The sequence below is a fragment of the Ctenocephalides felis genome, unplaced genomic scaffold, assembly GCF_003426905.1.
Source record: "Ctenocephalides felis isolate EL2017-DRISC unplaced genomic scaffold, ASM342690v1 CF-g0.4_SCAFFOLD_01886, whole genome shotgun sequence".
NCBI classification, from domain to species: domain Eukaryota; kingdom Metazoa; phylum Arthropoda; class Insecta; order Siphonaptera; family Pulicidae; genus Ctenocephalides; species Ctenocephalides felis.
The window spans coordinates 116,479,653-116,494,646 of NW_020538040.1; the positions used below are offsets into that span (position 1 = coordinate 116,479,653).

At 28.4% G+C, this 14,994-nt stretch overlaps 1 protein-coding gene across 1 annotated transcript in view; it reads left to right on the forward strand.

The window, feature by feature from the left end:
• Positions 1-14,728, forward strand: part of LOC113377575 — a 96,818-nt gene extending 82,090 nt beyond the window's left edge. The window contains exons 2-4 of the mRNA XM_026617940.1: positions 8,299-8,463; positions 10,430-10,485; positions 14,416-14,728. Of these exons, the coding sequence (XP_026473725.1) occupies positions 8,299-8,463; positions 10,430-10,485; positions 14,416-14,568 (374 nt within the window). The 3' untranslated portion in view covers positions 14,569-14,728. The remainder of the gene's footprint in view (positions 1-8,298; positions 8,464-10,429; positions 10,486-14,415) is intronic.
• The last annotated feature ends 266 nt before the right edge of the window (positions 14,729-14,994 follow it).

Genomic DNA, 14,994 nt, shown 5'->3' on the forward strand with positions numbered 1-14,994 from the left:
ATCGTCACCTTTGAGCGACTTCAAGAACACTTACTTGTCATGAAGTAGATTTTCTGGGATACAAGTTTAGTGCGAATGGCTATTCTATATCAACACACCGAGTGGACAAAATTTTAAACTTTTCACAACCATCCACAGTTCTGGAACTACGTAGATTTCTAAGAATTGTGAATTACTACAGGAAGTCAGTACCAAAGGCAGCAGGAATACAATCACCCTTAAACAATTATCTACGAAGTTCAGAGAAGAAGGATAAAACTCCAATACTTTAGAAATGCTCACGAAACTTTTTGAATATTGCGCTGTTGAAATTAATCTCTCAAATGACGTCGTGTGTCTTATATGCGTTTATCGATCACCTGACCAGAATGTTGATATGTTGATGTCGCTGATGTACGAATTGATTCATAACCCTTTTGCTAAATATTCCAAAATCATTGTTTGCGGCGATTTTAATATACATTTTGATAAGTAATCGAAATCATCCATTGAATTCAATTTGAATATGCAATCTTTTGGTTTAATTCGTACTATACATGCATTGATAATTTCTTCACCAATTTAAAAGACTTTAGTTTGCGTGCTATAAATACCACTTTTTCAGACCATCGAGGCATAATATTAAATTTTTGTAATTTTTCAACTTCTAAATCTACCTTTATCTTATACAAACAATATTTTGATGAATCAAATAAATTGATTTTTAAATGTCTTTTGGAAAAGGAATCATTTGCCTTACTTAACAAGTCCGAAAACTCAAATACAATGTTCGACAACTTTATTTCTACATGTTTATACCACTTCAATCAAGCTTTTCCTCTCATTAAGAAAACCGTTTGCCCAAAAAATAATACTGCAATCTTTTCTCAATAAATATGATATAATCAGCATGGTTTTCGGAAGAACCATTCTACTTCTCACTCAATTTATAATTTAGTTCATAACATCATTGACTTCTTCTAAGAAACCACAAATTGTACTGCAATATTTTGCGATCTGTCTAAAGATTTTGATAGTATTTCTCATCAAAGACTTCTTGACCAATTAGAAAATAGGTATTCGCGGAAGATCACTTAAACTATTTGAATCTTACCTGTCTAATCGGACACAAAGCGTTTACTTAAATAATGATCACGAGCAAATAGTTTCGGATAATTTGACAAGTACATTGGGTGTGCCCCAAGAATCAATTTTAGGGCGTCTCTTATTTCTCATATATATTAATAATTTACCCCATTGTACAAATCTTTGTGATTTCATTCTTTTTGCGGATGATTCCAGCGTTATCACCAAAGCCAAATCTCTTAATGAATTACAACTTAGATTAAGTGTGGTTATGTTAGAAACAATGAAATGGTTTTGTAAAAATAATCTAGTCCTCAATAATGATAAGGCCCAAATCATATCTTTTTGTACAAAAAATCGTTTATCCAATAGTATTACTTCTTTAACCATTAATAATTCAGCATATAATTTTTCGCATGTATCAAAGTTTCTTGGTATCCATATTAATAATAATTTAAAGTGGTCTGATCATATCTCTATTTCAATATCACGAACTTTATCTAGAACATGTTTCATGTTGCGCACCCTAAAACCCACACTTGGTTTAAATTGCTTACTTTCAGTTTATTATAGCAACTTTTATTCTCACTTTTATTCAAACTTTTTAAAGAATTAGCTTTTTATGACATTACTGAATTTTTTCAATTTGATTTCAATAACTATTTTCTTGCATAATCCTTATCATTTATCTATGTAGTCTGACCATTTGATCGCCTGTACAACCATGTGTTTTTTTTTCTTTCAACTTTCAACCTTGTGCAAGAATTTTGAGCTTGACTGGTAATCAAATTGACTTTAATATGATGAACTTGATGATGAACATTGTATTTAATGTTCGAATGCTTTTTTCAGCTCTTTTTTTCAGAAGCAAAATGGGGTATATTAAAAATATTAATTTATATCCAAAATTTTATATTATTGAATGAAAAAATATTTTGACGTTTTACCTTAGTTCAGTTTGAGTTCTGTCGAGAGTCTAGAGTCTAGACTCTAGACCAAAGACAATAGAGCACCGAATGCAACGGATGTAACGAGCGATTCGAATGACGGTTGGTATCCTAGATAAATTAGCACATAAGCATGCATGTGTAACATGGCACAAAAGTTTAAAGTGAGGTTACTGATGTTTATTAATGGTATCGTTTATGAAATCAAATTTGCTTGAAGATCATCCTGCTTATTGAAAGAAGAGTTTTAGCAGAGAAAATCACGATTCATGGTATGTATGTTCATATATTGAACAGCGTCATTTTATTACACGATACAAATCAGGCATTATAACAAAATTTATCATTTTTTTAACAGCAACTAACTCTAATAATAACTAAATCTAATAAAGCACAGTGGTAAAATTCAAATATTCAAATGACTGCTATGGATGATTAACGTGCAGTTGGTTGTGATTATTAATAATTAAGTTAATTGTATTGATGGTGCACTATTGAGTCTATTGAAAAATTATCATGAAAGTATTAAAACATAGAAGTGTTTGATAGTAAATTAATTAAGCAGAAAACTACAATGAATAAAATGTCCAAATATTACAGTCTGCAACAGATTGTGTTAGATTTTACAGATCAGATATTACAGCCCAGATCAGATATTACAGCCCAAGATTGACAAAGGCAACAAACATGCTCCAATATTTTTAGGCAATGAACTTTAGAAACAAAATATAAGCAATGTGCTGCAAGAAAGTTTTAAATTAGAAATGATTCTTGGATTTCGTGAACAATGGATTTCTTCGATACCATCGAATTGCACGATATCACTTAAAAGGTGACAATTTCTGATATGATTGGCATTTGCGATGACTATCACCAAGGCTCAAGGACAAAAAATAACCGTTTTTGGACTCGAATTAGAAAATCAATGTTTTTTGCACAGGTAATGATATGTTGACCAAAGAGGATTTGGTCAAAAATATCGTTCATCAATTAATTTTAAGCTAGATTTACAAAAGCAATCATTATAGAGTAACAATGTTAGATGTTGAAACGTGTAAATATTTGAAATTAAAATAATGTATGTAATGTAATAAATTATTTATATTGTATATTTTTATATATTGTGATATTTAATTTTTGGATAATATTATGCAGTTAATTGTATGGTATGTTTGCATAATGGTGTTTGTGAAATATATGTATGTTAAAAGTAATATAAATGGTGTTTTAATTAGTTAACAGCAAATTTGCTTAGAATATTATATATTATAATTATTTGTAATTATAACGTGAATTATTTAAAAGTGTATTTTGAATAATATTTAAATATATAACGAAAAAAGGTTAGAAATTAAAAATAAAGATACTAATAGAAAATCTTCACAACCAACTTAAATCAAATAAATTTATAAGTAAAATCATCACTTGATACTTATGATAAATTTTATAATTTTTTTCTAAACTTTAATTTATTGTTTTTTTATTTTTTTATTAATATGAATTTGAAGGAAATTTTGATCAATAGTATTGATCCAGGTTGATCCATATTCTTCAAATAATAAGCAATTCTGCAAAGCGGCAGAATATTTCTGATGGCAAAACAACGTTTGCCGGGTCAGCAATTATATATATATTAATATATATATATATATATATATTAAGATATATATATATATATATATATATATATATATATATATTTCCGTATGCCAAAATGTTCGGAAACCTTTGAAACGTAAAGATATATAAAAACTTTCATTTTCGAATTTTTTGCGATTACTATAACTTACCCTACGGGAAGTTGAAAAGTTTTACACTTTATTATAGAAATCACATCTACTTGGACACTCGTTAAAAATTATTGATGCTTGATTGTGATGATTTGTCACATCTACTATATTCCTGATATTGCACTTTTAGATTATTTTTTGTTTTGATCTTTTAAAAACTCCTTGAATGATAAACAATATAATGCTTAAGATGGTGTCAATTTGTACCTGATGTAGTTGTTTGCTAATTAAAATCATAAATTTTATGAAAGTGGGATAATGATGCTTCGAAAAATAACAAAAGTTTCTAGATCTCCAAAACTACTGAACCTGCCTTCCCAAATATATAATCAGTTTTTCATCTTGTCAATACAAGTGAAATATCTTTTGAATTATTAAAATCAGACGCTTCGTTCTCTTAAAAATTTAGTTACGGTTTTTGACACTTTTTGCCCCGTATCTTCGAAACGGCTAGACCTGCCTTTGCCAAAAACTAATCAGCACGTCTGCTTATCAATAGAAATCAATGGAGGTATAGAGCGCAAAAGGTGTAAAAATGGTCATGCAATTTTTGAGAGAACAAATCATCCGATTAGATTAATTCAAAAAACCTTTTGATTGTGTTTAACGGTGTGCAAAAAATGGTTCTACAAATAATTTTATAGTTTTGAACTCAAATTTTTGAACTTTTTCATCATTTTCCAAAATATAAATTTTGAAAAGTTTCGGAAAATATTACAATTAAAAAAAAAACAACAATTTCTCACAAAAAAATTGAGATAATTTCGAAATTCAAAAAAAATCGGATGTTTTCAAAAATTTCCAGATTCTTATAAAATTTAAAAAAAAATACTTTTTTTTCAAAAATTCCAAAACATATCGAACTTTTGAAACAAAAAATTAATATTTTTAAAAAATTTCAAAATTATGAAAAAAAATCAAATTTAAAAATTTCTTGTAAACATAAGTTGTTTGTAGAAGATTCCCGTCGCCCAATATAATAAGCACTTAATAAATTTAAAGTAGGGGGAAGTCCCGTAACGCCGGACGGCGCCAAGCACCGGACACTCTATTTAACACGTATTATTTAAGCGAGTATAAATCTTTTCATTTTGAAATACAAGTGAAAGGGGCACGGGGGGCACACAGATACAGGATCACGCGCCAAGCCTAGCCTGTGACGCACGCGGCCACGGCGAGAGCAAAGATAAAAGTTGTACTTGATTGTTATCCGTAAAATGATAGAATATCATTAGATCTTTTAACCAATTTTCGTAGGTGCCACCGGTACTAGGTGCCCCTGTTTAAAATCATATTTTTTGATACCAAAGTTTGATTGATAGTATTAATTATTTTTTAACAAAGATTGCGGTCTTGTTAATTTAGTTTGATTTCTAACTTTGTTATCTAACATAAATCATAATTTTATAAATATTTTGTAAAATATTTTTTTATTTGTTTATAAAAAACCTTAGGTGTCCGCCACTTGGGGACTTTCCCCTATGTATTTACATTAAATAATATATTTGAAATTATTTAAAACAATAATTTATTATTTTTATTGCTCAAATTTTTAATAACGATACGGGAAGTTCCAGCAATTTGCTTTAAGGCACAATCTCATGCACCACTAGTTTACTTCCCGTGGGGTAAGTTATAGTAATCGCAAAAAAATCGAAAATGAAAATTTTTATATGTTTTTACGTTCCAAAAACTTCTGAACATTTTGGCATATCTTAGAAAAAATGGATGTATGTGTGTGTGTTGCGGATACAAATTTTTGTCGACGATTTCGTTTCAACCGATTTCAATCATTCAAAAAAAAATCGATTACTTTTGATAAGAAGACGTGCTGATTAGTTTTTGGCATAAGCAAGTATAGCCGTTTCGAAGATATAAGGCAAAAAGTGCCACAAACGGTAACTCAGTTTTTAAAAGAACGGAGCGTCTGATTTTAAAAATTCAAGTGAATAAAGTAAAAAAAATGCCATTTGGCGTTCCAATATAATCATTAGACATATGCACATCAAATTATCAGATATTTTATAGAGATTTTAACAATAAGTATAAATTTTGTTTACATTCCTATGGGTTCTGTTCCATTATTTATCAGTAGGCGGCGTCGCGGCGCTTACGCGCTTCGATATTTCATCTCTATGCAGCTAAAGCAGTATTATTGCATTGAAAAAAAGTTCAAAATTTCCAAAATAAGTCAAAAAAAAAAACAAAAAAGTAAATTTTTATCAAAAATTTATAGTTTCTCAAAAATCTGATTTATTCAAAGTAAAATTTTTTCAAAGATGTTAATCTAAAAAAAAAAAAAAATTGGTACGGGAAGTTCCAGCAATTTGCCTTAAGGCACGATGCCATGCGCCCCACTAGTTGTATGATTTAACTTCATGACTTAATGACCTTAATCCATCGAATTCAAGGTATTTTCACAAAAGTCCAGAATTATCATTTAATTTACTTTTTTCCCAGCAAACTAGTAAATTAACAAAATTAAGCTGATAAAAAAAAAGTGGCATGACCGTATCCAGTCTTTCGTACATAGAAAATTAGATATTCTGGCGAAAACATAAACTTTTCTTTTTTAAGTATGAATATCACCATTAAATTTAATTTCTCACAAATAGATAAGCAATAATTTATTTTAAAGCCAACAAAATTATTTTATTATTTAATAATACAAGTTGAAATCCCATTACAAAATTTTATTTTATATAAAACGATATACATAAACTATACAAATTAATTTGTCATTGTGATACTTACTAAAAATATAAACTAATTGATTGTAATTCCTATTAAATTTTCAAGCAATAATTAGGAATAAACAAAACTATTTTATGTTTTAAAAATATTTGTTGAGATCGCATTACAAAATTTTATTACATATAGACCCATAAACTATACGAAAATAAGTATTAACTAATTAATCTGAGCAATCTGAGGGTATCGTAGAAATCCGATTTAGGAGATTCACTTCTCATTTAAAACTTCCTTGCAGCACATGCCTTCTGTTTTATTTCTAAAGTTCATTGCCTGACAATATTGACATACTTTAATCATTGCACCAATTGCAATCTTTCAATGAGCAAAATAGTTAATAATCGAAAGCAAGACGAACAAATAATGCTCGTGTTAATGTACAGCAGGTTTGTTGCCTTCGTCAATGTTTCAATACTTACATGGTTATTTTTCAATAGACTCAATAGACGCACCATCAATACAATTAATATAAGTCTCAATGAACTGCAAGTTTATCACTACTAATATTCTCTGGTAAAACTTTGCTTTCAATAAGCATTTGACATATAATAACCTAACTTCACAAATGTATTTCGTCGTATGCTTATTATCAACACAAAATCACAATTGGCAGCATGAAAATACATAATATTTTCCAATCGTCACCATAGCTCATAGAAACGCATCGTAATGCGTTAACCGTTATGCTTATTTATCTATGGCGTTAACTCTTGCATCGAATCGTTCATTGCATTCGGTGCTCTATGGTCTTTGGTAAAGCTATGGTAAAATGTCAAAATGTTTTTTAATTAAATAATATAACATTTTGGCTATAAATTGATATTTTTAATATACCCTATGTTTTAAATAGGATTCATATGTGTACGGTGAGCAAAACAAATTTTAAATCGGTTCAGTATTTTAGGCGTTCACTGTGGACAACACCTGTGACACTAAATTTATATATATTAAGATATAAATAAATATATTTCCACGTACAAAAATATATATTAATTTTTTTTTATTATAAAACTTTACAAAATGTCATGACCACTTGTTTCTCTCAAATTCCGCCTAGCTCACTTGATACCCAACATATACTCCATGTACAGAGTTGACCTCACACTAGTTCAAAGATATATTTTTTTGGCGGGAAAGCAGATTGTAGCCGTGTTGTGAATTTGACTTTTTTTAGCACGTGAAATCTTACACAAATTCATTAAGGTATGAACACGATCGTAGTCCATCACAACAGGATAAGATTCATCTCGCATAATTTTCGAAGTTAGTAAAACATTATACGAACTTGTTGGTAGAGTATCTGGGACAGTTCTCTTGTCGTTTTTTTATGCATATTCATGCATAAAAATATATTTTAAATTTATAATAAAAATGACCATTTGTTTTTCTCAAATTTAGCCTAGTTTACTTGATTTTCACACATTAATCAAGATAACTATTTTATTAATTTAGCAGTCATATAAATTGTTACACATTATTAAAGATTGATAAAATTAATGCAAAATTAATTGATTACAATAACGCAAGCCGAAATTTTGTGATAGTAATTTTGTACTACACGTCAAAAATAACGGACTTGCACAGTTCTGAATAATCATGAAAGTTTATATGCCCAATCGAAAACAGAGTTATGTTGTTTAAGATCCCATTAAAAACACATATTAATACTTACCCCTGTTACAATAAAATCCTAGCTCTGCTATATCATGGCGTGTCATCTATCTAATTGTTTTTTTTTTTGCTAGGTAAAGCACTAAGTTGTTACGAATGCAACAGCCACAACGACACGCGATGCTCAGAAGACATACCCCCAGAAAATTTGAAGAAGAATTGCGATGACCACAAAGGGGGCACAAAATATACGATGTGCCGCAAGATTACGCAAGTCATCGAATTCGAAGTGAACGGATGTAAGCATCACTTAATCAAGTTTGCTATTTATCTGTCAAGCCGCCAGCTTATGAGATAGACAATAAGAAATTGCCAGCTTATGAGATAATATTAATAAGAAAAAATTAATACATAATAGCTGAACGTAAAGGTGTACGGTCAATACGACAAAAAAAAAAATCGACCTAAAATTTATATATGCCAGACTCTACGTTCAAGGCAAAAAGTGTTTGGTGCACTATCATAATTATAGCATAAGCTTCAGGTTTTCATAATATGTAATAATGATAAAAGACATTGTTATCATAATTCCAATAAGAAAAGTGCATGTTTCGAATAAATATTTTACTGGATATTAATACAATAATCTCAGAGTTCAGTTCAGTTAGTGAAAAAAATAAAACAAATAAAACACGTTTACTATCTATACAACTGCCAAACAGAAAAAATTTATTAAATCAAAACATTTAGATATACTAAACTCATAGACTTATTATAGTACTGTAGTATAAAGTCTGTGACTAAACTGTAAATAACGTAGTCTATATAGACTACGAAAATGATATTAAATATTACTATAAAATTTTACTAATGGCAAATCTAATTTAAATTCATAGCTGAATTATTATTAGCAAATATTAATTGACATCGAGAACTTTAATGTATCTTACAAACTCATCTTACGTTAATATATTTTTTTGGTATTTATTAATGATAAAGATAAGCCAACCACTGACATTCGCCAATTTTTATATCGCACTTCTAAGAAATATTTTTGTGAGATTTTTTCTTGAAAATTATATCTGCAAATACAGTTAAAATATATTTAATGGAGTGAAATTATAATGCATAAATTATATTTCAATAAAATCAAATGATATTAATATATGAATGAGTAATTACTTTTACTAATGTTACTATAGAATTTGCCTGGAGTCAATAAAATATCCTTTTAGCGCCTGAGCATAGAAATAAATCTAATTTACATCTTTACTTTGCTTCTTAATTTGTCGAGGATATTCGAATAATTATTTTGACACTTTTTCATGATTTATGAGTACATCGCTGGATTATGTTGTGAGACATATGATTAGAATTTTTCATTTTTGTGATGCCGATTAATTAGTTCAATGCGATTACATGAGATAAGAGTAACCTTGGTGACATTTGCCATATCGCGACAATTTCCTAACGGAAAATATCCAGAACAACGTGCACGTCAGCATTCAAACCTCGACAAGAAAGAGATTAGTAAAGATCGTCAGATAGAATTTGAAACATTCTGCAATAAAATTTAAACTATTTGTAGAGAAATATCCACACGTGAATTAAAACGAAGCGAGAATTAGTTTACCAAAATGTTATTAACAGAGTAATGAAATAATTAATTGCTTATAAAATATATTTACCAACATAAACTGAAAAAGCGATAGACAGACATAAAATTCAAAATTACGTTTATATTTTATATATTATTTTCAAAAGCAAAAGTTTGAGTAATAATCCACATGATTTAATTGGCTCATTGTTATTTTAGTACCTTAATAATTTGTGTAATGGTATCTTGTAATTTTTATATCAGTCTCGAAATAATAACTTTCAAACCCAATTATACTCTTCCATTTAAAATAATACGTTTTATATATCATAAATACTGCATATAAATAGATATTATAGCTTTAGTTATAATTAATTTATTATTTATCTATCTTAATAGAGAAAATATCACAAATCGTACTAAATTTAATTATGTTTTGTACCAATGAAGTGACTATGACAATTTTTGATTGTCTAAATATCATTTGTGGCATTTAAATAAATTTAATTATGTTTTGTACCAATGAAGTGACTATGACAATTTTTGATTGTCTAAATACAATCGTCGTTTCAAAGTACTGGATGTTTCCGCGTACTGAGAGTAATGCCAAATCAAAAAATAGAGCAGGAAGTTTTTACTAATGATCTGCTTCCGTTTTATCTTTACAGTGCCGCCTGACACACGTGTTATCAGAGGTTGCGGATGGGACGAGTCTAGTTACAAGGTGAGGAAAAACTATTAATTTCAATTTGAAACAAAGTTTTTACAATACTAGATGGCCCGACAGACGTTGTCCTGTAACCACATCTACGTTTTTTAAATATTCTATACTAATATTTACCATTCAGTTAAAAAAAATAATTATTGTTTTTCGAATTACTATTTACACCAACATATGAGTGATATTGAATGTAGAACTGCTAGATAATTCTCAATTCCCACAGTTAAGACTTTAATTATACCTTTAACAAATATTAAAATATGTTCAATAAAATTGTTATTAAAAATTATACACTGCAGATTTATTTACAATTCATATTAACGCCAAGGGTTATATAATATTTTAGTCATACCTGTAGATGTAGATGTATAAATAAATGATTTTTTGTTTATTCTCAACTAAAACATTGATTTTCCAAATGTATCACACAATAAATGATCGTCTGTCTTTGTGATTTCTGGTTATAGCATAAAATACACGTGTTGAAAATTGAAGTCTATTAAAAGGTAAAACAAATTCAGAAAGAATTATTATATAGCATTCGCGGTAAAGGTACAATAACTCCTTGGATTTTTCTACCCAAAATTATTGCTTCAATAATGTTGCCTATAATTTTTTTAATTTCGTTCTATATTTTAACTGGCTTTTAGTAATTTTAATATTTAAAATACATTTTTTTCACTAATAATTCAATATACACTATTACTTAAGTTTATATTTGAAGTGAATTAAATTGTCCAATCCTGTTCACATGTGATCTATTCAATCTCCGAACAACAAAATTATTGCAGTAAATGGAGAGGAAAAAAGCGTGTGCCAAAAATATAAACTATTTTAAAGGTAATTAAATGAGCTACAACTTTCTCTATAATAAATTTTACCGTAACTTCTCTTATTTTGAAACGGCAAAGAGTTAAAGGGCTCGAAAGACACTCTGGTTAGATAGCCGCGCACTCTTTAAACAATCATATCTCTATCAATATTTGTGCAACAGAAAAATAATAAAAAGCAATAATCAGTCAGAACAAGACCTTGAATTATTATCTATATTTCTATACGTATCTTTTATTCTTTCAGATATATAATAATGAGAAATTTTTTGTTTTTTTTTCTAATATATTTTTTTTGTGTAATCATGAGCTTTTTGGAAATCGATTGTACTAATGTTGTAGTATTTTTTAGAGTCCGTCAAGATCTCTCAACTCATGTTAATTCTAGAGGCAATACGATTATTTTTAATTTTGGTGGAAATGGCGCTCATAAACCATTTGATTTAAGTGAAAAAAACATTGTATGCGTCTTTTATCCGCATGATAGTTCACTCATTTTACACGCAGAACTACTCATTTTAAAGCTTATTTTGAGTACTCTAAAACCCCATTTTCATACCATAACACTTTATAAAACACCGATTTATTAAGATTTTAATTGATATAATTTTGTTCATTACATGATTTTCGTTAAAATGTATATTTTTAGAAATATTTGGAAAAAACTATGAAAAACGTCAAAAAAAAAAACAAATTTTCAGTAGCCAGAAACTTGAAAAGTAATTTCTCTTTTAAAAACATTATTAAACGCATTTCTTTTTTAATTAGTTCTATTATCGATAAACGACGTTATTTTTAAAGAGATACAATTGCACCATTGAAAAAGGATGTCATCCTCCCGGGAAGTAACAAAGAAATCTAAATTATTTTCACTTTTAAACTTGAGAGTAAGATGAATCTAATTCTCAATGCAAACTGGAGCACATTAAAAATGTACAGACCCAAAACTCTTCATTGATTTGAGTAAATCTTTTGTATAAAATGACAAACATATGAATTTTTGGCACAATGAAACTTCTAAATAATTTTTTGAATAAGTAAAATATTTTTGAATCGTGATTTAGTAAATTAATACAAAACACGACTGCATTTTAAATGTTAAAAAATAATAACCTGTCAAATTGAATTATAGGCTAAGTTTGATCACTGACAGATGCATGCGCAGATTGCATCACCTGTCAGACGCTTGTTGACTATATCTTATTATATTACATATTTCAATTTTTGGCACATCTCAGCTGCTTTTTGGCAATAATAATTTGACGTTGCATTTTTCTTATGTATAGTCATGAATTTATTATATTTTAATATTGTCTTAGCCTATAAGTGAATGAAAATGTTTGGCAAATGTCTTTCGGTCTTCATTTGTTTTTAGTGTCAAACTATGCCTTAAATATTTTCAAGGTCAAACAATGATAAGCGGTTTTTTGTAATTTTTTTCATTTATTTCTAACTATATTTTTGTGAATCAAAAAATCCTAGAAAATTCTTCGAACAAACTTCAGGAAGATTTATGAAAATCCGAGTAATAGTTTAGGAGGATTAATCTTTCATACGCCATTACAGAAGAATTTTATATATATATATATATATATATATATATATATATATATATATATATATAGTAATGAGCAATGAGTTATTGGTTTTTGTATTTTTTCTTTCTAAAACTTCAATTACAAAATGTCGAAAAAATATTTCAGATTTTCCAAAACACCCAATAAATGTTTTGTGCCCAATGAAGCTTAGATAGCCCTGAAAAATTAAAGGATAGTTGGTTAAGAATAAGAGGACAGTCTACAGAATTATTGCAAAGTTTAAATAAGAACATAATTGTACAGATAAATCGACGTGATACAAGAGAAGGAATACCAAATTCTTTTAGTAAAGTGTTGTGGTCAAAGATAAATTCAGGATAAATTTTATATAGTTTTATAAGAAAGATATTTCAGAAATTTTCGCTGAACCTTTTCTATCGCATCAGTGTTGTTGATTTGATGAACGTACATTAGAATCGTACATGCAAAGAAGTGCATTGTTAGAATTGAAGTGTTTAAAATTTTTCAGTATCAAACCTAAAGATTTATGTGCTTTATTACAAATATCAGTTATTTGATCAGTGAATTTAGTCTGATATTTTATTACATCTATCAATGCTGGTGTTAGAGATTTTATAATCAAAATGTATTGGAACGCGCTTATGTGAAAAACTAAGAATCTTGCACTTTGATATATTTAAATGTAATTTGTTATAGACACACCAAGAGTGGAAAAAGTCAAGTTAAGACTGTAATAATAAGCAGTCATCAATAGAATTTATTTTGAGATATAGTTTGAGATCATCTGCAAATAATGAATATGGACAGCTAATAATTTCAGATATGTCATTAATAAAAATAATAAATAGTAGTGGACCAAGAAATTAAATTGCCATTAAACTATAACTTATCATTTTTCTATGACTTGATTTATATAGCTTTATTAAAATATTTCAACACTACTTGTTATTGATTCAAAGCCTATCAACCTCAATTTGAATTTCGAATTAATTAAATACTGTTTTTGTTTAAAGGATATTTTATTTTTTTGTCAGATTTATGGGGTAATTCTGCCGTAACAAAGCTCATAAAATAGCGTTTTCATGGCAACGCTCTATTATGCTCGTTCTTGGTTGTGAAAATTATGAACATGTATATATATTTGGCGTATTTCACATATAAACAACGCAAGGGAGAATGTTATAATAATTGCATCATCGAAGATTCTATTTTTATATGATTGTTCCTTGCACGTTTTCAAAATAACGCAATTTTTATAATTTTCACTACCAAGAACAAGCATAAAAGATCGTTGCCATGACAACGCTATTATATGAGCTATGTTACGGCAGAATTGCCTCATTAATGTTTCGCAGTTGTATTCTTTAGTATTACATGAAATTTCATGTTTATTAAATATTATTGAAAAAAAAAATTAAAAGGCATACAGGATGCGACGCATTTGGGGTTCTTACATACTATTCAGTTTTAAGATGCCATTTAAATATTTCCTTATCTTAAAATATTCATAATTGTAATATTTTACTTAAACTAACTCATTTCAGGGCAAGTGTTACCAGCGTTCGGGTTTCGGTGGTCGCCAAGAGGTCTGCTCTTGTTTAGAGGACTACTGCAACGGGTCCAGCGGACTTCAAGCTAGCACAATCACCTCCCTAGTTTGTTCGATGTTTGCACTAATTGCCTTTAGGGTGCGTTGATAAGAAATATCTCACAAAAAATAAAATGAAACGCATGTACACCTAGCAAAAGAAATGAACTCATCCAATTCATTATAAAAAGGGTGAAATGTGGCATGCAAAAACAATCCATATAAATAATAAGTTAGGCCATCGCAAATATAAATAAAATATTAAAAAAAAAAAATCGGTAGTATTTTGCAGGTAAAAACTTCTTTATTTTTGTGTGTTAATATTTATATAGAAAATTTCTATACACATTCAAGAATTGTAGTATTTTTTACATCTGTTTACCTTTAGTCTATCAGAATCTTTTTAAAGCTTGCAGAAGTTATGTAATGGTTTTTACTCATTACTTTACCCAAAAAGAAAGAAAAAGTCTTTGAAAAATATTATTTTCTATAAGCGAATAATTTATGTCGATACATTCGTCCAGCCGATATATAA